We start from the raw sequence: 21,927 nt of genomic DNA, 5'->3' as shown, positions 1-21,927 counted from the left end.
CAAGAAAGCACGGTGCAGCTTAGCCTGGTTATAGTGCAGTACAGAAAGATATGGTGGGTGGAGTTGTACAAAGATGTAGTCCTGTCCGCTGTACAACACATTCAACATAAATTAGACAGAGGAAGACAATTCGCAAGACATTGGGGTTAGGCACACAACACCACTGTTGTCGATGAGTGCCACAACCCCAAGCTGTTTACTTCTTCACGGGCCGAACCAATAGAGGCAAATTATCCGCGGGCTCTGATCGCACACACAACGTCAGTTAAATTACCTCAATCACGCGGGACGCATAAAGCGTGTATAAGGAAGATGCGTACTCATAGTCACAGCGGCCGTCGGGCGGGGTTTCTGTCCAGCATACGCAGGTGCGAACTCAAAGTTCGCTATGATTATACTGATACATGTGAGATAAGAAGCAGCGTTCTCATGATCGAGGAGCAAGGAACGAGGAGCAAGGGTTGCGGAATGGAAGGCGTATGTGTGGACGGGTGTGTGGGTACTTACGCGAGGACTGCCTTCATCTCGACGATGGCCATGGTCTTCCCGATACAATGGTGTGGACCGTTGATGAAAGATTGGAAGGAGTGTGTTGAATGGTAGCCTGGCGCCTCGTTAAGCTTTGCCCATCTCTCGGGATGGAATCTATAGTGATGCCGAAGCGAGGAGAGGCAAGGTGAAGAGAAGTGAGATCGAGACTCAATATATCATTAGATGTATGGAAAAAGGAAGACTTGTGCGCACTCTTCTGCGTCCTCGCCCCAGAAGTCCTTGTAGGTGTTGATGACCCTAATCTATATTAGAGAACAGACAATGTGCGCGATGAGAATAGAATGTGCAATTGCAAGGACTAAGGACGGTTCACGTACAGCAATATAGAAGAGTGTATTCTTTGGGACGTAGACCCCGTCGATGTAGTCGTTCTTCCCGGACTTTCGTATTGTCATTGGTACGGGTGGAAACACGCGTAGAGCTTCCATCCTTAACATAATTTCAAATTCATGTTAGTATGAAAGGGTCTTTCCTGGAGGACATGGAAAGTTGTTCGCACACAACGTGATCGAGATATTCCATGCCTTTCAGGGTTCGGAAGTCGGGATTTGGGTCATCGGCGAGAACACGAGTAACCTCCTCACGGAGCTTAGTTTGAACATCGGGATGAGTTGCCAAAAGCCAGAGCGTCTAAAAGGGACATAGGCAATTCTCCTTCACGGATTATAAAAAAAGCACGAACCCAGGCTAGACCAGATGCCGTCGTTTCATGTCCCGCACCCAAGAAAGTTAACTGCGTTCGTAGAGATTGAGGACGATGCAACTATGCTTAGTATGTGGAGATACTGACCACTTGTTCCATCATCATTGCGTCTGTCATACTAAACCCAGGTCCGGAACTGCCCTCGCGCATCCGGGCCTGCACGAGCAGGCTCATTACGTCCTTCTTGCATGCCAGCGTGCTGTCGCTCGCAACAACCGCCGCGGCGTGTGACTTTGCATCCTCGAGAATCATCGCGGACACGCGCTTGATGCGACGCATACATTCGATCAAAGTGGCACCTGGTGCAAAAAGGGGTACCTTCTCCATCCAGTGTCGGTGGTTGTACAACCATTCAGTCCTAAAGAGATAAGGCACGCCCGGGACAGAAACCAGTGCAATAATCCGCGCCAGATTCGAGCCTACAATCCACGTCTTATTGAGCTCCTGCGCAACTTGAGGTAGAGTGTGTAGCAACTAGCTTACCATTCTGCAAATCCAGAAGCTTATGGTAAGCGTCTGCTAGCTCATTCGATGGATTATGCAGGCTGTCACATTCATAGCCGAAAGCAGTCAGGCAAATGATATCCAGGGTCACTCTACTCACTGCAGAACACTTGAGATCGTATGTTTGAAGAGGAAACGGGTCCAGACTTACTCCAGTCATACATATATAGCACGTTTCCCGTGCTATTTTTTATCTGGCCTTTAAGGATCTCGACCAAACTAGAAAAAGTTCTGAGACACAGGCAGGAAGACTAATAAGCAAGTCATACTCGTATAATGGTTTGTAATACATATCCGTCTCTTTTGTGGAATGCGAAATTACTGGTTTTGTCACAGAGTGCAGGAGAATAAGACGTACGAGCTGTAAGACTGGGGATAGAGAATGCAGGGTTCATAGCACGACGCATCGTTCGATGCTCATCACCCGTAACGGTCAGCAGCCCGTAGCCGGCTACAAGACCCAAAATGTTCCTCATAAAGTCTGGCTAAAAATCCAAGCTCCTATTGAGTCACTCTCTTAGTCTAACGGTCAATAGAAGTCTTACTCTTGGATATTCAGTCCAGTCTGAAACGAGCACCTTTTGCATAGCAACAGGACTCAAAAACATGAGTCGATGGATGCCGAAAGGCCCAACAGCCCGCACGATAGGTCCATACTGCTTTGCCCATTCTCGTTGAACAACGCCAGCTTCACCATACATAATAGCTGGAAACTCTCCAAACAGGACATATTTCGGTGATAAAAGCGATCCCTTCGGACCTGGAGTTTTTCGCAGAGGAGTGATAAAGTAGGGATAGAGCCAGAGTTGATATATGACTGCCAAGGGTAAGAGCACTGCAAGGTGGACAACGAAACGTAGACCAGGCGGTTAAAGTCCAATATATCCAAGTTCATCCGGCTACATGAGCTTACCAGCTGCGATGATCCCGAATGTCTTTACATTCAAGTCCGCCTGAAGAACGCTCTGCATTGCTGATCAAGTGGCGAAGAGTGTCAAAGGTCAGAGCCGTTGAAGGATAAGAAAAGATATATACTACTACAAAAGATGGTCCTCCTTGAATGAAGCGTGACACGTGAAAGTTTGTTATTGCTCGCTCGTTTTCTGATCAAAACCGAACAAGATGCACATGTTTCTTGGTCTCGGGAACAATTCCAGTTTTATGATCGAAGCGTCGGAAAACAATGCGATCATGGGTGTACTCGTGACACCATTCTGGATGCTTTGACCAATCGAATTGACAATGTGAGAGCAATCATCCCTTCCCATTGCCCTCTGTAAGCCTGTCTTCCTTCTTTTATTTTACTATGAACAAAGAGGGATGATAGTAGATCCCTGGCAAATGTATCTTTGTAGTGTACTTTGCCAATATTGAGATGGGCTTTTATGTATAGGTATCATCTTCCTATCCCATTTGGGAAAGTATTCGCAAGCGGCCAATATGAGGACCCAGCCTAGGAAGGGGTACTGTCAGGAGTGGTGAGAGCAGAGGGACTCTCAAACCACATCACTAACTCCCAGCCAAACACCAGGGGTACACCTCAAATGCACCAGTATCAAGCAACACAACCAACTCAAGACAATCCCCTGAGCCTTTTAAGAAAGATAAAAGGGTATGTAACAGCTCGAAAGTAAAAAAGAAACAAAAAGGCTGTACATGTAGGAAGTTAGGAGGCATCAACCACGATCAAAGGCGATCGGGCGTCTGACAAAGGAGTAGACTAGTACCGAAAGTTGGTACAGCCAGTGGGTGAGCTGCCTATGACTAGGCATTGCTGGGACTGTGTTGACCGACACATTGTGGGTGTCGACTCCCCTCACTCCAAGCGTGGGAAAAAACCCACAGACATGGAGGTCACAGGAAGAGTCTCTTGCAAGTTGTGAGTTGTGCACAGCATGTAAGAAATATGCCAAAAATGCTGAAGTGCTGAGATGAAAATCGGGTGGTTAAGATGGGGATCGGGTTGCATGCTTGCCTAAAGTAGTAGTCAAACGTGCAACAACTCGCAAGCACTCTGGAGTGCTTGTGAGTTGTCAGACTTTGAAATAAAATGATGTTTCTTGTATCCCTTACTTGTTTGTCCACTCAAATCACAAGAAATCTGATCAACACAAAATTCACAAGTCAATCATCTCAATTCTTCCTAGTTGTGAGGAAACTCGGCATCAACCTTACCAGGGTCCTCTACAAAGCCGAGCTTCCTCGCAACTTGCAACTCACAACAGAATTGAGATGGGCTAAAGTAAGTTAAGAAAATAAGCACTTGAGAAACTATCTCGGGAGAAACAATTTTACGGAAGGGAAGGACTTACTCCACCAACACTCAGCATGGAAGGCGTGACGGACACGTTTCACATCATGCATGCAATTATTTAAGCATCTTCACAGACAACGTGCTTGCCTTCGCCAATAATTGCCATTGCTTGAGGAGCTGAACGGCGGTCACAAGTGTTGCAGTCATCAACATGAACTTGATTAAGGCTGTAAAATAATCTCGCCCGGTGATTTCCGGATCGACGCTTCAAAATCTATCAGCACCGACTTCAATCTCTCATCTTCCACTCCGTCAATCTTGCACACAATTCACCCGGCTCAATTAAATCTCAAGCATATGCACGAACTGGCCAACCAGTAGCACAGAGAATATGCAACCACCCTCTATTTGACCGTTCTTTACCTGCCATGTATCACGACATTTTGCCCAACAATGAATGGCACACTGACTTGTTGACCATCACTGCGGCGCAGCTCCAATGTCGGCTTTTTTAATATCGACGATTGCACACGCACAAATTGTATGCTTCCGGTGACTGCAAACATTGCATGTGATATCACTACCTTCCGACAATGATGCAGGTCTTGATTTGAGTGCTACTTCGTTGTCTGCTTGGGTCAATGTCATTTTTCTATTGCCTTGCATAGAATTATCCTCTGAATTGATCTTCTCTAATGTAGATTCTTACAATGTTCTCGTACACCATCTGAGTCCGAATACCGTCATACGCCCTGTCCTCTCCATGAACCCGAGTCCACTGAGCTTTCTCCCGTCCAAGTTGGTTTTGGTCGAATCACATCGTTGTCCTTGCTAAGTTGAACCGAAATCGAAGAGTCAAGCAGTTGCTGTAAATTCTGTGCTTTCCTCAGTAAGCTATTCAGATACTGTTCGTCACACTCACCTCACTTCGATAAGGCAGACAGCTTTGATCTATCTGATTCTCGACAGAGCTCCAATCTGTCGTCCAATCTCTTGATCTGGGAAGATCAGACGATCCGATAGTTCGTTTAAACCTTTGGCTACGTGCATTTTCAGACCGAATATGTTTGTGAGTAGCTTTGGAACGGAGGCTTGCCCTTGAATTCAGCCTGCAAAGACATGATCAATTCTATGGATACCAGTATTTCAAAAAAGGTGATCGTACATGGCAACTGCGAACAAGTTAGCCCTGAAAAGTTTGCTTCAGGAGAAAATGATAACTCACGCGTCGTATTGACATGTAGCTTGCTTATATTTAGATGAAACGGCATCCTAATAATTTTTTTGGAATGAGAATCAACGTTCGATGGACCTTCGCATATTTGCGCATACCAGTAGAATTTCGACGCAGGTGAGCCAAAGAACATGGCCAACAGACCAACTTGGGCCACCGCGACAAGAAAACCACGACCTACAGCAAGAAAGATGACATATGTCACTAGAGACTTTATTCTAAATCAACATCAGTCCTTCGGAAGGATTCCAAGGGCAGTCGGAAGCCAGACTTACTCTTTTCGCGAGGGAGCATGCGATGTCACGAATACAATCAATGAAATAGTTGAGATTATGTCGCAAGCAGCCGCAGAACCGTTCGCTACTGCAATAGGTATCTATAATAATTCGCCCATGACCGTGTCAGTTTAGATCGCAAGTGCGATCAAGAATGAACTTCACCTGCAGGATGGTCTCATGTAGTTTCGATATATCACGGTGTACTACAATCAGGTTGCGTAGCTGGACTGTATTCGTCAGAAATGACAGAAGCTAGTGAGTTTTTGGAGAACGAATGCTTGGAGAGCATACCCACCAGCTGACGAAGCTATAAGAACAAGGGATGCAAGTTTTGTAAGTGTTGCACCAAACCAAATTGGTCGATAATGAAGCTTACCGAACGAGATCATCGCTAACAGGGCCTTGAACCAATTCCTCCGTGAACGGACAACAATCTCCGGAACAGGTAGCGACTTACGATGACAGCAGATATCCATCGTGACTTCGAGTATCTCGTGACTTGTTCTCTGTAAGTTTACGATAGGCAAAACTGGGAAAGCCGATGACCGTACCTAAATGTATACGGCTGGCATAAAATAGCTGAGAACTGGAAGATATTAAGCATATGTCATGCTATGCATAACACGGAAATAAGTACCCAAGGGTGACTGCCGAAGTGATGAAGAACTCCGCTAGAAATGTCCTGATAGGAACTCAATATGTTCAGCTTCCCGAGTGATCTAAAGGACGGGGCACACTTTGTCATGAATGCTAGAACGCCAGCATTCCCGTAGTTTGCAACCTGAAAAGGTATCAGAAACGAGTGTAAACTGTATACAGACGGACCTCACTAGATAATAATGGAGAGACTGGGCAGCTAGGGCTGTTGTTGCGAAGTCCATTATCCTAAGAAGTAACTTGTCCGTTACGATTCCCTCTTGGTTGGAGTCAGGCGACTTACATCATACTAGCTACCTGACTTCAAATCAGAACCTCGTTGAATACGGTAAACCATGGAAAAAGAGACTCACGAAAGCTCGAAAACTAGGTCCATCCTTATTTCGTTTGAAATACAAGTAACATTGAGTGATAGAGACTCCGAAACACCTGTTCACATCCATCAACTAGAAGTCATGGAAGAACACGAGAACCATACGTTGTTGCGATCACGAATCCTGAGTGGGGGCGGAACAAAAATCAGATGGTGGTTCGTTGCAGCGGAGGATACGGTGTAGATGCGTTACCCCAAAACACTACGCCAAAAGTGTCGGAAAGGTCGAGCCTTGAGACGTCTGCCATTTTGAACGCCGTTCAACGGTTGCATAAGTGGGTGGTTTCGTGACACAGAGGGGGGAATAAGTCGATGGATGTGTTGTTATAAGTTGTCCGGAGCTCGCGCCACTATCTGTCGAACAGTCGAGCTTCCATACTAATTCCCATTGATGGCAGCTATTGAACACTATACATGGTTAATGCAATGTCCCAAGCCACGGCGGCGAATTCACCTCATGAACCTGTCGAATAAATACAATGCATCAACGGTTTCCGCATCGGCTTGCGTGTTTCGCGGACACGTCGAGAGACGCTAACTAGCTGGCATGGTATGAAGGAAAAAAATCCGTTTGAAAATTCCGCTTATAGGTTGCAGTAGTGATTAATTGTATGCGAATAATACCTAGTTTTGTTGAGCAAATCCCGACACTGATGGTTAGAAGATCGTTGTTGATGGTGGACTTATGCAAAGTCGGAGCCTCCGGATCGCGCCTTCCGAACCGAATTACAACCATAACAGCACTCTATCACCCACGGTGCTTGTCAATGGCCGGGCATTGCAAGGTGGCTGGGGAAAGATCTGGAAGTAAATGTAAGCGCCATCCTAATAAATGATATTGTTGCTCGAAAAAAAAGGTTTTGGACAAAGTCTTGCTTATTTATCAAATTCACTGTATGGTCGAAAGTTTAGAAGGTACTTGGATTATATGAGAATATGGTACGATATTAGTATATGTAGTCCACCTGCTTAATTGTCACCATTGTTATCAGCAGATAACTCCTGGATCAAGGCCTCCAGCCCGACTTCCCTCGCAATCTGTAACAACGGTGAAAATAGTCAGGAAATGGGCTAGTATAGTTGCCTTTCCTCAAAAGCGACGTACCTCTTGTCTCAACTCCGCATCTTCCCGCCCCGCCTCAGACTTGAAGAGCTGGTCGATTTCCTCTAGCGATACACCCGCGGTCTCGGGTACGTACATCCGCGACCACAAGGCCGCGCCAAAGCATGCGATGGAGAACACAGCAAACGTAGCGCTATATTAATCCTGAATAACACGCAAAAATGAAATATATGGGATGAAAATCACTTACGTAGGTGAGAAAGATAAAAGGGGAGGTGTAACGAGTCCGATGATGACTTGAAGAGAAAAAGAAGAATGAGTTACACGACGGAAATAGAGATCAAGCAACCATTCGCACAGTTATTCACCCAATTCGACGCTGTCGCGACGGCGGTGCCCCGACTCCTTATAGAAAGTGGTAAAACCTCAGAAGGTAAGATCCACGCGATAGGTCCAATGCTGAAGCCGTATGCTGCAGTAAAGAGGTACACACATCTACAAAACTGTTCAACGGGATATATTTAAGATGATCCGACGAAAATCGCACCCCACAGCTGCCCATGCGGCAAAGTGATGCGATGCCCAGCTAGAATGGTAATGATAAACCTGTGTTCTATTAGTTTTTCCATTAGAAAACCGTAGGGGTTGTGAACGCCGCACCAGCAATGCAATACAAAGGTGTGCTGCTCCCATAACAAGACCTCCCCCTAGATCGCAATGAGTTAAACAAAACTCATGCCATGGAAGTGAAGACTTACATTGAAGCAACAACTTCCTACCAAGGCGGTCTATATACATTATCGCTGGTACAACGGCGAGGAATTGCACGATTCCAACGCCGCCACTCCCGATAAGTTCAGCAGTATCACCATCGAGACCAATTCGCGCCATTAAAAGAGGACCATAATAAATCAGAGCATTAATTCCGCTCCATTCTAAATTGCAGTGTTTCAACACAGTGCCGCCGAGGGAGGATACGAAAAACACACGTTGGAAAAACATTACGATTACACCGACCATTGTTCGATCGACATACTTAGGGGAGAAGAGTCGCATCCAGCCATGTATTTCGGTATTGATAGGGCTCTTGCCAACAGCAGAAGCCGTAGCGCGTTTGATAAACTCAGCTTCGACTTTCATCTCTAAAAATTCGAGCTACGTTTCACGAGTTCAAGGCGTGCAACATTCCGTATAAATATTTCAGAAACTTACTTTCAACAGATTCAGTCCTTCCCCCAGAGTTCGAAGTCTGAGCTTAGCAAGTGTCTTTAATGCCTCTTCATCCTTGCCTTGGATGATCAGAAGCCGAGGAGATGGTAGAAGGAAGATGCATCCAATTGCAAGATAAAGAGCCGGAATTAGTTGAATGGCAAGGGGCAGTCTCCAAGAAATTGCACCAGTCACTAAGAATGTGGAATGAATATAGCTGTCATAAGTTAACACTCTATTGTACATACATTCACGTGTAACGAAACCCATCCAAAATCCAAAGACTACCCCAAGAACAATGGCAAATTGCTCAAGCGCCATGAGAGAACCTCGTACCTCTGGCGGGCTTATCTCTGCCATGTACAATGGAGCAAGCATACTGAAGTAATAGTCAAAATTGTCAGAGTAGACAAGATCCATAACTTGAATCAAAACTAACCTCAATGATCCGATGCCTAGCCCTCCTATTGTCCTTCCAATAATTAAATGTTGCACGCTTTGAGCAGCGCATTGAAACGTGCTTCCAATACCACACACAACTGGACGGACTAATGTCAGCCTCGAGTTTACTGATGCACATGCGAAAAAGAAGTTCAGACAATGCGAGACCAACGACCAAAGTCGATTGCCTCGAAGGTAGCTGAGATAAGTTTCTGCAGCGTGGGGTTGCCACATAAAGCCAAATGCCTCAAACATCATGCAAACAGAAATGGCTAAGAAAACGTCAAACGAGGTACGAACCACAAGCAGAAAGGATTGAAAGTCTGCGGGAATAACGGTCTGCAAGGACACCAGCTAGTAAAGCGCCTATCAGAGCACCCATCTCAAGCATAGCGGCTAACGAAAAGGGCGGTTATTCTCAAGCTTTTTACTTAGTCTAGTGGACGCTGTACTAACTCATGAAACCTTCCTGCCAGTCCGTCATTGCCCATCTTTGTCTAAAATCCCTCATCACTAGCACATTTGCGATGACACCTTGGTCGTAACCAAACAATAGACCACCAAAGGACGCTAACACGGCACTTGCTAATGTGTATGGGTTCTTTCGCAGACCTGTCACACCACCTGGGCCATACGCATAAGAATAGCTCTGTGTTCCATTAGTGCCATCATGAACTTGGAAAATGCCATTGTCGACTATTCGAGACGGATGCCTTTCCGAAGTATTTACACGTTCATCCGTTGGAAGAACTGCGTAACCGTCATCGCGACGCGACTAGACATGTCATTCAGCCAAAGTTCGAACGCGTGACGTGGGCTTCTCTTACCATGTAAACTCGAAATCTTGCAAGATAAAAGTTCCAGCCGAGGATCGAGTAATAGGCTGGTATGCATCAGCTCAACACAGTTGTGCTTGGTAGGAGAGCAACAAACGCCCCAATGCATTAAAGGCCTTGCAAGGTCACATGACTTTTATGCGCACGTGATTACTTTTCATCGACAAAAATTTGAATTCAACATTAATCAAGCCTTAGTCAATGGAGTGAGCCTGCAAGTTTTACCTGGAAATGACCCCAGATTTTTTTTCAGGAGTTATCGTTCGAATGGAATAGAAAGGATAAAGGAAGATAATTGCAAAGCCATTACTCCACATACAGCATTACACTCACCTGGATTGTTGTGTTGGGAATCTTTCCGATTCTGAATGGTCTCATCACTGCGGATTGACCTCATGGGAAGACTAGTACAAAGCTTTTCAGCTGTCAAAGTCCTCACATCTTTGTCCGTAATCGACAAGATAATCGTGTGTGAAAGGATCATTGGCCAGGTCCGCCTTTGATCAAAAAAGGCAACTATACCCTAAAGCAGTGCGCTGTCCGTGCAGAATCAGCAGATTGCCGGCCGAGCGGCACTGGTCTTGTGGTCTTGGGCAAGATGGACCAGCGCTCGTCGTCTTAAAAGCTCAACGTCATCTACAGTCATCTCTATCCGATCATCGACCAACTCAGCTAAACTCACAGAGCATGTCCTATGTGAATTTTATCTCGTGTATTTACAGCGAACATCGCTTTCTGACTCGAGCTCTTACAGTATTCTGGCTATAGGGACGCACCTCCTGGTGGTGGTGGCTACGCGCCTCCTCCTGGTGCACCCCCTGCCTACGGCGGAGGCGGTTACGGAGCTCCAGGTGGTGGACCTGGTGGTTTCCCAGGCGGTGCACCCGGTGGCTTCTCAGCCGGACGTCCTAGTGGACCACCGCCTGGCGCCGACCCTCAGTGTGTTTGCGTGTCTCACTGACTATATGCGCCCAACTAACTTGACAATCCATGAAAACAAAGGCTCTGGCAATGGTTCACGTCCGTCGATGCTGATAATAGTGGTGCGATAACTGCTTCTGAGCTTCAGCAGTGTTTGATCAATGGCGATTGGTCGCGTAAGTGCGATTTACGGGGTACATGCTGCGGGCCTTTGTTGAAGTGATTTACTTGCGATAACAGCCTTCGATCTCGATACTGTCAAGTTGTTGATGACTATCTTCGTGAGCACACCGCTATTCTTCTCCTCATGCACAAATTTGCTGAATGCGTGTGAAGGATACCGATCGAAGTGGCACGATTGGATTCAATGAAGTGTGTATATGCGCTGAACATTATCTCCCATAGTGCTGATTACGTGTGATCTCAGTTTGCTGGCCTCTGGAAGTACATCAAGGACTGGCAGGGTGTCTTCCGTCACTTCGACAGGGATCGTTCAGGATCCATCGATGGCCAGGAACTCGACAACGCCTTGAGACAATTCGGGTTTGTATCTCTTATTTAACAATCATTCGTCTTCAACGATTTCCCAAACTGCCTTCTTTCCTGCTCAGGTATAACTTGTCACCGCAACTTATGCATCTACTCCTGGCAAAATACGGTTAGCCCAAATTCAATCCTCTTTCTGTGGCGCGATTTGTTGTTGCTGACGAAATTCTACCCGTTGGGGTAGATGTTGTAGCTACCGAGCCAACAAACCGTCGTGGCCCAGGTCCGCCTCCTGGAATTACGTTTGACCGCTTCGTCCGCGCTTGCGTCGTGATCAAGCAGCTCACTGAGTCCTTCCAACGCCTCGACACTCAGCGTAGCGGATGGGTCCAGATGAATTACGACACGTTCATGCATACGGTTTTGTCTGCGCCTTAATCGGCCATCGTATCATGAGCTTCTACAATGAATGTTCCGTAAGAAAAACGTGTTTCCAGCCAGAGTTTTCTGTTTCACCAAATTTGCTGTAAAGTATCTAAAGGTTGTGTCCTCAACATGTTCATCTTCCTCTTAACTTTTTCATTAAATCTACATCGAAAAACCACAAGCTTATTCAATACTCTTTTTCTTGTCGATATTCAACTCGTGTATCTGCTTGATTGCAGTCAATTTCTTCTCAATTTCAGATCACCACAGCTCTGACTGTGCATTAAAACTTCCAATTCTGAAAGTGTTGCATATGCAGGCATATTGTGAGTATGCATACATACACTCATTCATTCATAAGGCAATATGGATGATTGGGATTGTCAAACGTGGATGCACGTTGATACGAGTCCGACCATACAAGCATTGGCACTGGATGTTTTTTGTTGACCACCTTGCCCTCTCGAGGATTGGAACACAACCCTTCACCGATCTTCTGTACAATGATATATTTTCGCATCTGCGTGTGGTATTATTGTTTCAATCGTTACCGAAGTAGTTTCAAGAAGATGCACGGAAAAAGCCTGTTTCCCGCCCGGAAATTATGTCGGAGCCGAGCAGGACACCACATTACAGTAATAAAGAAGATACATTCAGTGAATAAATGAGAGATAAGGCTCAAAAACAAAGTAAATTGAATTTATAAAATTAGGAGTCGCTGCTGTGTGAGTAGGACTCATACACCGGACTGGCAGGAATCGTCCTGCGTAAGGATCTGAGGCAGGCGTGAATACACACGATACCTTGTGCGCGTAGGACGAACGAGCTACTTGCATTATTATTTGTTGTAGGAGGACCGCAGAGAAAATAGGAAGAAGACGGAAGTAGAGTAGTTGGAGAAGTGACGTTCAGTCCTCGAGGCGAGGGCCTAAAAACAGAGTGGGTCCAAAAGGATCCAATCGAATCTTGACGGGAGGTGCATACTGGTAGCTTCACGTTCATTTTGGCCGCTCACACACAAACGCCAGCAGCCAACTGAGCAACACCTGATTCCGGCTCTGTTCTTCCTGTGTTGCTAGTAACTCCACATGCCCGACGCCAGTTCGCTATATTTTTTCATGTACGTTCAATTACTGACTAAATTTCTGATGTACAGGTCATAATTACAACAGCATTATCAGTTAAAGGGACGTTCGTGGCCTTGTAAACAAGACCAAATAATATACATCTCTCACTTTATCTGCTTCTTGCTTGAGTATCTCTATATCTTCTCCACCATCCCAGCTTGTGACGACTATGATGTCCACTTTACCTTGTCCCACCCAGTTCAGACCAGTAGAGCTAAGTTTATGAGCTTTGGTGCACGTCATTTGGAAAATGACGAAAGGGTTGACCGTGTCGTCGACACGCGCAACCGCATCAAAGGTGGGCTGATTTGCTGCAACTGGTACATGCAACCCGATCTCCTGTGGCGGCGGACTGTCTTTTTCATAATTCTGATAACCTACAGATTTAATGTTGTTTGAGGCCGGTACATCAGGGTTACCCTGAAGTATCTGCAAAAAAAACACCCGTGTGTCCAATGCGAAGGACATACTCCTCGCTTGCGGGGTTAAATTTCCAATGCGTATTTTTCGGTGGTGCATCAGTTCTATGCATCTTTCTCATGGACCACTGACCACCGTCCAGAAGAATCCTTAAGGAGATTGGCCCCAACAAATGGCCAACAACAGCCCTCGTATTCTGGTTTAAAAGGAATAAGCTGCAAGCCGTCCTAGCTTCTTGCACTGTGTGTGCTATAAGGCGACCAAGAACCAAATCTCTAAATTTCTTCGTCGGAATCGTGATATTGAATTCAGTACGATCACTGTCATCCCTAGGGTAAGTAACAAGCACCCTGTGGGACCAACCGCCTTCACAATTACCACTGGCTGCCCAGCAAATTACGTCTGGAAGGCTCTTCAACGAAGTAGAGCCAAGTTCACGTAGAATGATATCTTCGTAACCGTCCAGGTTTCCAGAAAATTGGAACGCTTCGCGTGCAATGGGACCGAATTTCTCATAAAAGGCTTGTAGTTGAATTTCTTTCTGCCGCCTGAGCTGCATACCCATCCTGTAGAAACCATAGTATGTGGCTAGTAGTAGAATTATGATGAGTATTAGTGACTTACGATTCGTAGAGCTCTTTCTCTTTAAATGGATACATCCAGAGTTGAGGAGCATTAAAGTCGTCCGTAAACTCCAACTGTTCTATTCTTGGCGACGCTGCAACAACAATGAGTCGAGGAGTAGTTCTGCACTGTGCGATGAGGAAATCAGGTGGGCTAACGACGTCTTCATTGCTATCGACCAAAAACCAAGTTTCCATCGGCAAGAGACCAACCACAGTATCCAGTTGATCAAGCGTCATGGAATATATTCCACATTCATGGAAAATAAGGCACCGTCCTTTCCTATAAAGCAGGACAGTTGACTTCTGTACAAGGAGACGCAAAGCGAGACTGTAGTACAGGAACATGCTCTTCCCTGCAAAAATAATAAACAATGCACACCGAAAGCAACCTTGAAAGCAACTCACCAATTCCTGGTGTTCCGGTGACAACAATAAAAGGTGCTTTGGCCAACGGAACCTTTCGGACCTGCATTTTCCCAAACGGGTTGACAGGAGGAAATTCATCCTGGTGTGTTTTGACGTCGATTCGATGATATCCAAATGCATCACCTCCAAAATCATAGAGTGCCTTGAAGAGAGCAGACAGCATGACGGGGTACTCCTCCCTAATGTAAATTGCGTTGCACATAAAGCTGGTTTCCAAAATATACGGAATAGAACCCTTGATGGTCCATGACAGGGCAGGGACTGAATCGGGTAAGGTTAGTGGCACACGATTGGCATCGTCGTCACGAGCAATTGGAAATTTGTGAAAAACACTTCCCGGGTCCCTGTCTTTCCAGGTGATGAAGTATAGAGAAGCCAGGCTGTGATCCGAGTCAGCATTGTTTGGTATGACTGGCTCAGCACCAGCTTTTAGGAGAGATCGTTTCAGAGGCTTCATCTCTGCCTAGGCCTAGAAAAAAATTGCCAACAGTGTCTAGCTATGAGTGTTGTGCAAGTACAGGAGCTGTCCGGCATGATGGGGTGAGACAACCCATTAACAAGCTGTACGCTCATATCCGCGAATGGCATGCCAAAATAGGCAATAGGAGTAAATCTATAAATGGTTTAACGTCGGCCTGCTGCCATTTTGCTCAACGTTTCACAATTTCCTTCGACTGACACGGAATGCAAGGGAATGATTTTTGGCTTTCCACAAGATGTCGTCCTGTCTGGAACAAGAACTCATATACTCTGGATGGCAAATCTAATATTACAGGCGATGAACGAGAACCCGTCGTCTTATGGCCTTGACGTGTTTGAGACATCTTTCTGATCATCACCCAACTCGACTCGATTCAAGACATAGGGAATGTCCTACAGGGGCTTAATCTCGTGTGCTTGTGCGGAGTATGTTTCTCTCACCTGAACCCTTGCAGTATTCTGGCTTAAGAGATGCATCTCCTGGCGGGGGTGATTACGGACATCCTCTCCACAGAGTACGGCGGACGCGGATATGGACCTCCAGGTGGTGGTCCAGGTGGATCCTTAGCCGGAGGTCCTAATGGTCCACCGTCCGGAACAGGTCAGTGCCCTTTTATGTGTCTTACTTGACTATATGCGCCTAACTAACACAGTCATGCACGAAAACAAAGACTTTCGCGATGGTCCACGTCATAGTAGTGGTAATTAGCTGCCTCTGAACTGTAGCAACGCTTCATTGCTGGCGATTGGACCCGAGAGCAAGATTTACGAGGTGTACGCTGTGGGCTGTTGTTGAATGATGTTCTTGCAATATAAAAGACCACCTTTTGATCTCGATACTGTCAAGCTCTTGATGACCATCTTCGTGCGCATATATTGTTGAATCCATGCCAAGAATACGGATAGAAGTGCTACTATTAGGCTCAATGAGGTGTGCATAAGCGTCTAAGATCAAAGCATATAATGCTGACTACGTGCAGTCTCGTTTGTTGGCTTGTGGAAGTACATCAAGGACTGACAGGGCGTCTTGACAAAGATCGCTTAGTAGGAATCATAGACGGCTAGGAGCTCAATAATGCTTTAAGACAATCCGGATTTATATTAACCACTCTAACAGTCTCCTAATTATTTTCTACTCAGATACATCTTGTCAACTTATGCATCTTCTCCTTACAAAGTACTTTTAGCCGAATTTTTATATCTTTCTGTGATCTGATCCACTGTTGCTGACGAGTTCTACCCGTCCGGGTAGATGTTGTAGTTACCGAGCCAACGGACCATCGTGGCCCAGGACCGCCTCCTGGAATCATATCTGATTGCGTTGTCTGTGCTCGCGTCGTGATCAAGTAGCTCACTGAGTCCTTCCAACGTCTCGACACTCGACATGGTGAATGGGTCCAGATGAACTACGTTACGTTCATGCATGCCGTCCTGCCTGCGCCTTGATTGTCATACCGTGGGCTTGTACAGTGAATCTTCCGTAAGAAAACGTGCTTCCAATCAGAGTTTTCTATTTTACCACATTTACTGTAAAATATCTAACGGTTGAATCTTTAATGTTTCTACCCTTCTTCTTAATGTTTCATTAAACCCACGTCGGAAAATTCCAAGCTTATTCGATACCATTTTTCTTGTCACTGCTCAACTCGTGAGTTTCGAGTGTATATCTGCTTGATTACAGTCAATCTCTTCTTAATTAATACAACTGAGCCTGGATTTCCTGTGCATTGAACATTCCAATTCTGATAGTGTTGCATGAGCAGGCATAACGCGAGTGTGTGTACAGAAGGTAGTTGGATGATTAGGATTGTCATCCATGGATCTTGCAAACACTGGATATTGGTGACCAATTTGACTTCTCCAGGATCAGGACAGAAACTTTCACTGATCTTCTGTGTAATGTCATATTTTCGCATTGGCATGGGGTATTATGATCTCAATCGTTACCAAAGTAATTTCCCGGGTATTATACCGGAGCTGCACCACATTATAGTAATAAAGAAGATACATTCAGTCAATAAATGAGAGACAAGGCTCTAAAAAAAAAGTAATTGCGTTTACAAAATCAGGAGTTATTGCTGCGTGAGTCGGACTCTGTGCGACACCTGACTCTGGCTCTGCTCTTTTCTGTTTTGCTATTCGGCCGACACGTTCGACGCCATCCATCCACGCTCTTTTCATGCACGCTTAACTACTGTCTGCATTTCCAATGTACTTAAGGTGATACAACGGTATTACCGCGGTCGACGGGACTACCAGAGGCTCGTAAACAATATCAATCGATATATACCTGCCACTTTACCTACTACTTGTTTGGGCACCTCTATATCTTCCCCACCATCCCAGCTTGTGACAACTATGATGTCCACTTTACCTTGTCCCACCCAGTTCAGACCAATAGAGTTAATTTTATGACTTTTGTCGCACGTCATTTGGAAAATGACAAAAGGGTTGGCTGCGTCGTTGACACGCGCAACTGCGTCGAAGGTGGGCTGACTTGCTGCAGTTGGTACATAAAATCCAACCTCCTGTGGCGGAGGTCTGTCCTTCTCAAGATACTGATAACCTACGAGATCAAAGGTCTCTGACACCGGTGCATCAGGGTCACCCTAAAGTTTCTGGTAAAAAATTCCTATGTGGCCAATGCGAAGGACATACTTCTCGCCTGCGGGGTTGAATTTCCAATGTGTATTTTTTGCTGGTGCATCAGTTCTATCCATCTTTGTCATGGACCATTGATCACCATCCGGAAGAACCTTTAAGGTGAATGGTTCCAGCAGGTAGCTAGCAACAGCCCTTGACTTCTGGAATCGGAGGAATATACTGCAAACCGTCCTAGCTTCTTGCATATTGTGTACCATAAGGCGACTAAAAACCAAATCTGCAAGTTTCTTCGTAGGAATCGCAACATTGAAATCGGTATGATCACTGTCATCCGTAGGGTAAGTAGCAAGCATTTTATGAGACAAACCGCTATCGGAATGACCATAGACCACCTGGCCAATGCGATGTTGAAGACTTTCTAGCGAAGTAAAGCCAAGTTCAAATAGAATAATATTTTCGTAACCATCTAGATTCCGAGAGAATTGGAACGCTTCACGCGCAACAGGGCCGAATTTATCAAAAAAGGCTCGTAATTGTATTTCCTTCAGCCGCCTGAGTTGCATACCCATCCTGTAGAACCATGGTATGTTATCACTATTCGAAATTATAATGAGTATTATGTACTTACGCTTCGTAGAGCTCTTTCTCTTTAAAAGGATGCATCCAAAGTCGAGGACTATTTGGGTCCTTGTTAAACGTCATCCGTTCTATCCTTGGTGATGTTGCGACAACAATGAGCCGAGGCGTAGTTCTACATTCCCCTCTAGGAAATGAGGTGGGCGACAGACGCCTTCGTTGCTGTCGAACAAAAACCAAGTTTCCATCGGCAAGAGATTAACCACTGTACACATTTGATCAAGCGTTGTGGAGTATACTCCACATTCATGGAAAATGAGGCAATATCCTTGCTTGTAAAGCAGGACAGTCGACTTCTGCGCAAGGAGACGCAAGGCAAGTATATAGTACAAGAATAGGCTCTTCCCTACAAATATGATAAATAATGCACATAACAGAAAACAACCTTGAAAGCAGTTCACCAATTCCCGGGGTTCTGGTGACAACAATGCAAGGTGCTTTGCACGCGGTAACCTTCTGGACCTGCATTTTCTCGAATGGGTTGACAGGGGGAAATTTATCTTGGAATGCTTTGGCATCGATTCTATCATATCCAAATGCATCGCCTCCGGATTTATGGAGAGCCTTTAAGAGCGCAGACAGCATGACCGTATACTCCTCCCTGATGTAAACTGCAGTGCATTGAAAGTTGGCTTCCAAAATATCTGGAGTAGAACCCTCAACGGTCCATGACAGGGCAGTGACTGAATCGGGTAAGGATAGCGGCACACGATTGGCATCGTCGTCACGAGTAATTGGGAATTTGTGAAAAACGCCTCCAGGATCTCTGGCTTTCCAAGCGATGAGGTAGAGAGAAGCCAGGCTATTGTCTGAGTCGGCATTGTTTGGCATGACTGGCTCAGCACCAGCTTTCAAGAGAGATTTTTTCAGAGGCTTCATGTATGCTGAGCGGAGTGTTGCTAATTGGAAAGACACGAGTGTTGGAGCAGTCCAGGATAGTCTCACAACCCGTTACTAAGCCGCGGCTTGCATGCCAAAATAGGTAATAGGTGTAAATCTATGTGCCCATTGTACATAACTTTAAGTAAACGATTCGACATGAGGGATAAAGGTCGCCTGCTGCCATCATCACACAATTTACTCTCCGATATGCAATATCCTACGGTTGACACGGGATGCAATGGAATTACGTTGGCTTTTCACGAGGTGGCTCATTGTCTGGTACAACAACTCATATACTGGCTTCTCTGGATAGCAAATCTCACATTTCAGGCGATGAACGAGCGCCCGTCTGCGGCCATCTTTCTGGTGATCTAATTATCCAACTCAACTCAATTAAGCACACACGGAATGTCCTACGCAAGCTTTATCTAGTGGTTGTTCAGAGAGTATGTTTCTCTGACCTGAACTTTTTCAGTATTCTGCCTATCAAGATGTATCTCCACTGATTCTCCAGGCTATGGCGGAGGCGGATAAGCCTCCAGGTGGTGGACCTAGCGGCTTCTCAGTCAGGCACCCTAGAAGCCTACCGACCGCCTGGCGCGGAACCACAGTGCATTTTGCCTTGTCTCGCTTGATTATATAGGCCCAACTGGCATAATTATCTGCGAACACAATGAGTCTGACAATGATTCACATCTGTCGAGACTGATAATAATGGTGCTGAAATTGCATCTGACATGCAGCAGTGTTTGATTAATGGCGATGCGACACGTAGGTGCATTTAACGACGTGCACATTATGGGCTGTTATTACAGTGATGTTCTCGCGATAACAAAATTTTGCTCTCGATAATGCCAAGCCGGTGATGACTATCTTCTTGCACACATTGTTATTCTTACCCTCGTAACAGATCTTTGAGTCCATACAAAGGATACGGACAGAAGTGGCACAATTGGATTCAATGAGGTGGGTATATGCGATGAGGGTTAAGGCCTGAAACGCTGTTTACGTGCGATCCCAGTTCGCTGGACTCTGAAAGTACATTCATGGACTGACAGAATGTCTTCCGTTACTTCGACAGGGGGAGACAATTCGGAATTGCATCTCCCATCAATCATGCGTCTGCGTCGTCTCTATAATTTCCTTCCCCTTGTCTGCTCGGATATAACTTGTCACTACAACTTAATACTTACTTCTTGCAAATTACAGCTAGCCAGACTTCATTTCCCTTTCTGTGGTGGTAAGGTCCACTATTGCTGACAAATTTACCCATCGGGGTAGATGTTGCAGCTACTGAGTCAACGAATTGCTGTGGCCCAGGACTGCCTCCTGACGTTGCGTTTGATTGCTTTGTCCATGCCTGCATTGTGATCAAGCTTACTGAGCCCTTCCATCATCTTGATACTCAACGCAGAGCATGGGTCCAGATGAACTACGATACGTTAATGCATACGGTCTTGTCTGTGCCTTGATTGTTGGTTCTGGTATCGTGAGCTTCTTGTAGTGGATGTGATCTGTAATTAAAGCCGTCTCTCAGTTTTGTTTTTCTTCTTGAAATCATACGTGCTGTGAAGTATCCCATGGATCGCATCTTCAACGTTCCTATCCTCTCTCTTAACGTCACCTCGAACCTACGTCGAAAAACTTGAACCTTATCTGGTACTTCTTTTTATCTGTAACTGTTCAACGCGTGGATCCAGATGAGTAGCGGGTTGATTACAGTCAATTCCTCGTCACTCATCAGATTACTACCAATCCGAATTATGTTCCTCGCGCATTGAAATCTTCCAATCCAAAGAAATGAAAATGATATTGCATCCGTACATGATGTAAGCATGCATACATCCCCCCAGAAAATCGAAATTGTTATGCGTGGATCCACGTTGACACGAATGCGGATGCTAAGAATAATGGATGTGTTGGTAACCACCTTGATTCCTCGAGGATCAGGACGGAACATTTCACTGATCTTCTGTGCAATGACATATTTGCATTAGTGTGTGGTAGTGTGGTATCATGACCTCAATCGTTACCGAAGTAGCCTTCGGTGGAGAAAAACATCTCGAACGAAAAAGCCTGTTTCTCGGATATTTTGTCGGAGACGTGGGTAGTGCTACATTGTATTAACAAGCAGGTTGCAATCAGTCAATAAATGAGGAGTAAGGCTCCAAAGTAAAGTGGATATCGTTATAAATTTAGGAATCGTTTTGGTCTCCGTAGTATCAAACCGGCGGAAATCGCGCTGCGTGTCTCATTCTCAGGACTAACTGCGGACCTCCCCGAAGCGAGAGGAGATGTACACGGCCCATGCACAAACGCAGCTCCCGCGAGAGCCGACATGAGAAAATTAAAATAAACGAGAGAGGACACGTCAACAAAAGCTGTGCTTGTCGCTTAGGAGAAGGTAAATGATGTTTGTTGCAACGGGATGAAACACGGGCTGCGCATGAGTCCGAGGCATGCAAGCAATATTTTGTGCGCATGGAAGAGAGAGGAGTGCATTATTCTTGGTAAGACAGCGGAGAAAATAGGAAGAAAGTAGAAAATAGAATAGCTGGAGAAGTCACATTCGCTTCTTGAGGGGCTAAAAATGGAGTGCATCCGAAAGGATCGAATTGAGTCTTGACGGGAGGCGCATCCCGTTACCTTGCTTCACGTTCATTTTTTGCCACACACGCACAAACGCCGGCCGCCAAACTGAGCGACACCTGACTCTTTGCTCTGCTCGTTTCTGTTTTGCTATTTAACCCCCCACACAGTTCGACGCACTGTAGTTTCGTCCACACTCT

At 45.6% G+C, this 21,927-nt stretch overlaps 9 protein-coding genes across 9 annotated transcripts; 3 read left to right on the top strand and 6 right to left on the bottom strand.

Moving 5' to 3' along the window:
• Nucleotides 1-59: 59 nt before the first annotated feature.
• FOMMEDRAFT_138166 (cytochrome P450) lies at nucleotides 60-2,730 on the bottom strand (the record flags this gene model as incomplete). The annotated part of the gene is made up of 14 exons (XM_007262106.1): nucleotides 60-243; nucleotides 321-397; nucleotides 508-645; nucleotides 745-794; nucleotides 870-981; nucleotides 1,052-1,182; nucleotides 1,235-1,285; nucleotides 1,343-1,674; nucleotides 1,739-1,858; nucleotides 1,911-1,978; nucleotides 2,029-2,059; nucleotides 2,118-2,244; nucleotides 2,305-2,594; nucleotides 2,673-2,730. 14 exons carry the CDS (start codon nucleotides 2,728-2,730, stop codon nucleotides 197-199), a joined length of 1,632 nt encoding a protein of 543 aa, XP_007262168.1. The 3' UTR covers nucleotides 60-196.
• Nucleotides 2,731-4,756: 2,026 nt separating this feature from the next.
• Nucleotides 4,757-6,803, bottom strand: FOMMEDRAFT_150934 (uncharacterized protein; the record flags this gene model as incomplete). The annotated part of the gene is made up of 15 exons (XM_007262105.1): nucleotides 4,757-4,888; nucleotides 4,936-5,122; nucleotides 5,179-5,185; nucleotides 5,239-5,285; nucleotides 5,346-5,465; nucleotides 5,523-5,623; nucleotides 5,688-5,752; nucleotides 5,821-5,832; nucleotides 5,902-6,076; nucleotides 6,163-6,306; nucleotides 6,356-6,410; nucleotides 6,466-6,479; nucleotides 6,536-6,611; nucleotides 6,661-6,679; nucleotides 6,749-6,803. 15 exons carry the CDS (start codon nucleotides 6,801-6,803, stop codon nucleotides 4,757-4,759), a joined length of 1,209 nt encoding a protein of 402 aa, XP_007262167.1.
• Nucleotides 6,804-7,459: 656 nt separating this feature from the next.
• Nucleotides 7,460-10,051, bottom strand: FOMMEDRAFT_138164 (general substrate transporter; the record flags this gene model as incomplete). The annotated part of the gene is made up of 14 exons (XM_007262104.1): nucleotides 7,460-7,593; nucleotides 7,661-7,811; nucleotides 7,869-7,914; nucleotides 7,977-8,113; nucleotides 8,166-8,224; nucleotides 8,279-8,325; nucleotides 8,377-8,553; nucleotides 8,608-8,773; nucleotides 8,831-9,021; nucleotides 9,076-9,206; nucleotides 9,267-9,366; nucleotides 9,569-9,664; nucleotides 9,725-9,917; nucleotides 10,001-10,051. 14 exons carry the CDS (start codon nucleotides 10,049-10,051, stop codon nucleotides 7,525-7,527), a joined length of 1,614 nt encoding a protein of 537 aa, XP_007262166.1. The 3' UTR covers nucleotides 7,460-7,524.
• A 658-nt stretch (nucleotides 10,052-10,709) lies between these two features.
• Nucleotides 10,710-12,229, top strand: FOMMEDRAFT_138163 (EF-hand). The gene is made up of 8 exons (XM_007262103.1): nucleotides 10,710-10,800; nucleotides 10,859-11,043; nucleotides 11,107-11,201; nucleotides 11,266-11,306; nucleotides 11,362-11,397; nucleotides 11,453-11,568; nucleotides 11,637-11,683; nucleotides 11,756-12,229. The coding sequence occupies exons 1-8, from the start codon at nucleotides 10,792-10,794 to the stop codon at nucleotides 11,947-11,949; spliced, it is 723 nt and encodes a 240-aa protein (XP_007262165.1). The 5' UTR covers nucleotides 10,710-10,791; the 3' UTR covers nucleotides 11,950-12,229.
• Nucleotides 12,230-12,845: 616 nt separating this feature from the next.
• FOMMEDRAFT_164903 (uncharacterized protein) lies at nucleotides 12,846-15,044 on the bottom strand (the record flags this gene model as incomplete). The annotated part of the gene is made up of 6 exons (XM_007262102.1): nucleotides 14,516-15,044; nucleotides 14,109-14,463; nucleotides 13,509-14,050; nucleotides 13,173-13,441; nucleotides 12,984-13,043; nucleotides 12,846-12,920 (listed from the first exon to the last, which is right to left on the bottom strand). Exons 1-6 carry the CDS (start codon nucleotides 14,991-14,993, stop codon nucleotides 12,846-12,848), a joined length of 1,779 nt encoding a protein of 592 aa, XP_007262164.1. The 5' UTR covers nucleotides 14,994-15,044.
• A 443-nt stretch (nucleotides 15,045-15,487) lies between these two features.
• FOMMEDRAFT_150930 (uncharacterized protein) lies at nucleotides 15,488-15,725 on the top strand (the record flags this gene model as incomplete). The annotated part of the gene is made up of 2 exons (XM_007262101.1): nucleotides 15,488-15,617; nucleotides 15,670-15,725. The coding sequence occupies 2 exons, from the start codon at nucleotides 15,488-15,490 to the stop codon at nucleotides 15,723-15,725; spliced, it is 186 nt and encodes a 61-aa protein (XP_007262163.1).
• Nucleotides 15,726-17,250: 1,525 nt separating this feature from the next.
• On the bottom strand, nucleotides 17,251-19,135 carry FOMMEDRAFT_150929 (uncharacterized protein; the record flags this gene model as incomplete). Its single annotated transcript, XM_007262100.1, has 7 exons — nucleotides 17,251-17,268; nucleotides 17,338-17,625; nucleotides 17,675-17,681; nucleotides 17,750-18,190; nucleotides 18,249-18,418; nucleotides 18,496-18,602; nucleotides 18,658-19,135. The coding sequence occupies 7 exons, from the start codon at nucleotides 19,133-19,135 to the stop codon at nucleotides 17,251-17,253; spliced, it is 1,509 nt and encodes a 502-aa protein (XP_007262162.1).
• A 1,322-nt stretch (nucleotides 19,136-20,457) lies between these two features.
• FOMMEDRAFT_72951 (uncharacterized protein) lies at nucleotides 20,458-20,610 on the top strand (the record flags this gene model as incomplete). The annotated part of the gene is made up of 1 exon (XM_007262099.1): nucleotides 20,458-20,610. A coding segment is annotated over one exon (153 nt), but the record flags the coding sequence as incomplete, so codon positions are not given.
• Nucleotides 20,611-20,658: 48 nt separating this feature from the next.
• FOMMEDRAFT_150927 (uncharacterized protein) lies at nucleotides 20,659-21,478 on the bottom strand (the record flags this gene model as incomplete). The annotated part of the gene is made up of 4 exons (XM_007262098.1): nucleotides 20,659-20,769; nucleotides 20,982-21,110; nucleotides 21,172-21,251; nucleotides 21,367-21,478. The coding sequence occupies 4 exons, from the start codon at nucleotides 21,476-21,478 to the stop codon at nucleotides 20,659-20,661; spliced, it is 432 nt and encodes a 143-aa protein (XP_007262160.1).
• Nucleotides 21,479-21,927: the final 449 nt, after the last annotated feature.

The sequence above is a fragment of the Fomitiporia mediterranea genome (genome assembly GCF_000271605.1).
Source record: "Fomitiporia mediterranea MF3/22 unplaced genomic scaffold FOMMEscaffold_1, whole genome shotgun sequence".
Lineage (NCBI taxonomy): Eukaryota > Fungi > Basidiomycota > Agaricomycetes > Hymenochaetales > Hymenochaetaceae > Fomitiporia > Fomitiporia mediterranea.
The sequence above is the reverse complement of the archived record's forward strand: the minus strand, read 5'-3'. Positions and strand labels throughout refer to the sequence as shown.

Coding starts and splice junctions, on each gene's coding strand:
- FOMMEDRAFT_138163 (XM_007262103.1), top strand. Junction 11,202..11,265: donor GATCAATGGCGATTGGTCGC/GTAAGTGCGATT, acceptor TTGCGATAACAG/CCTTCGATCTCGATACTGTC. Junction 11,307..11,361: donor AGTTGTTGATGACTATCTTC/GTGAGCACACCG, acceptor ATGCGTGTGAAG/GATACCGATCGAAGTGGCAC.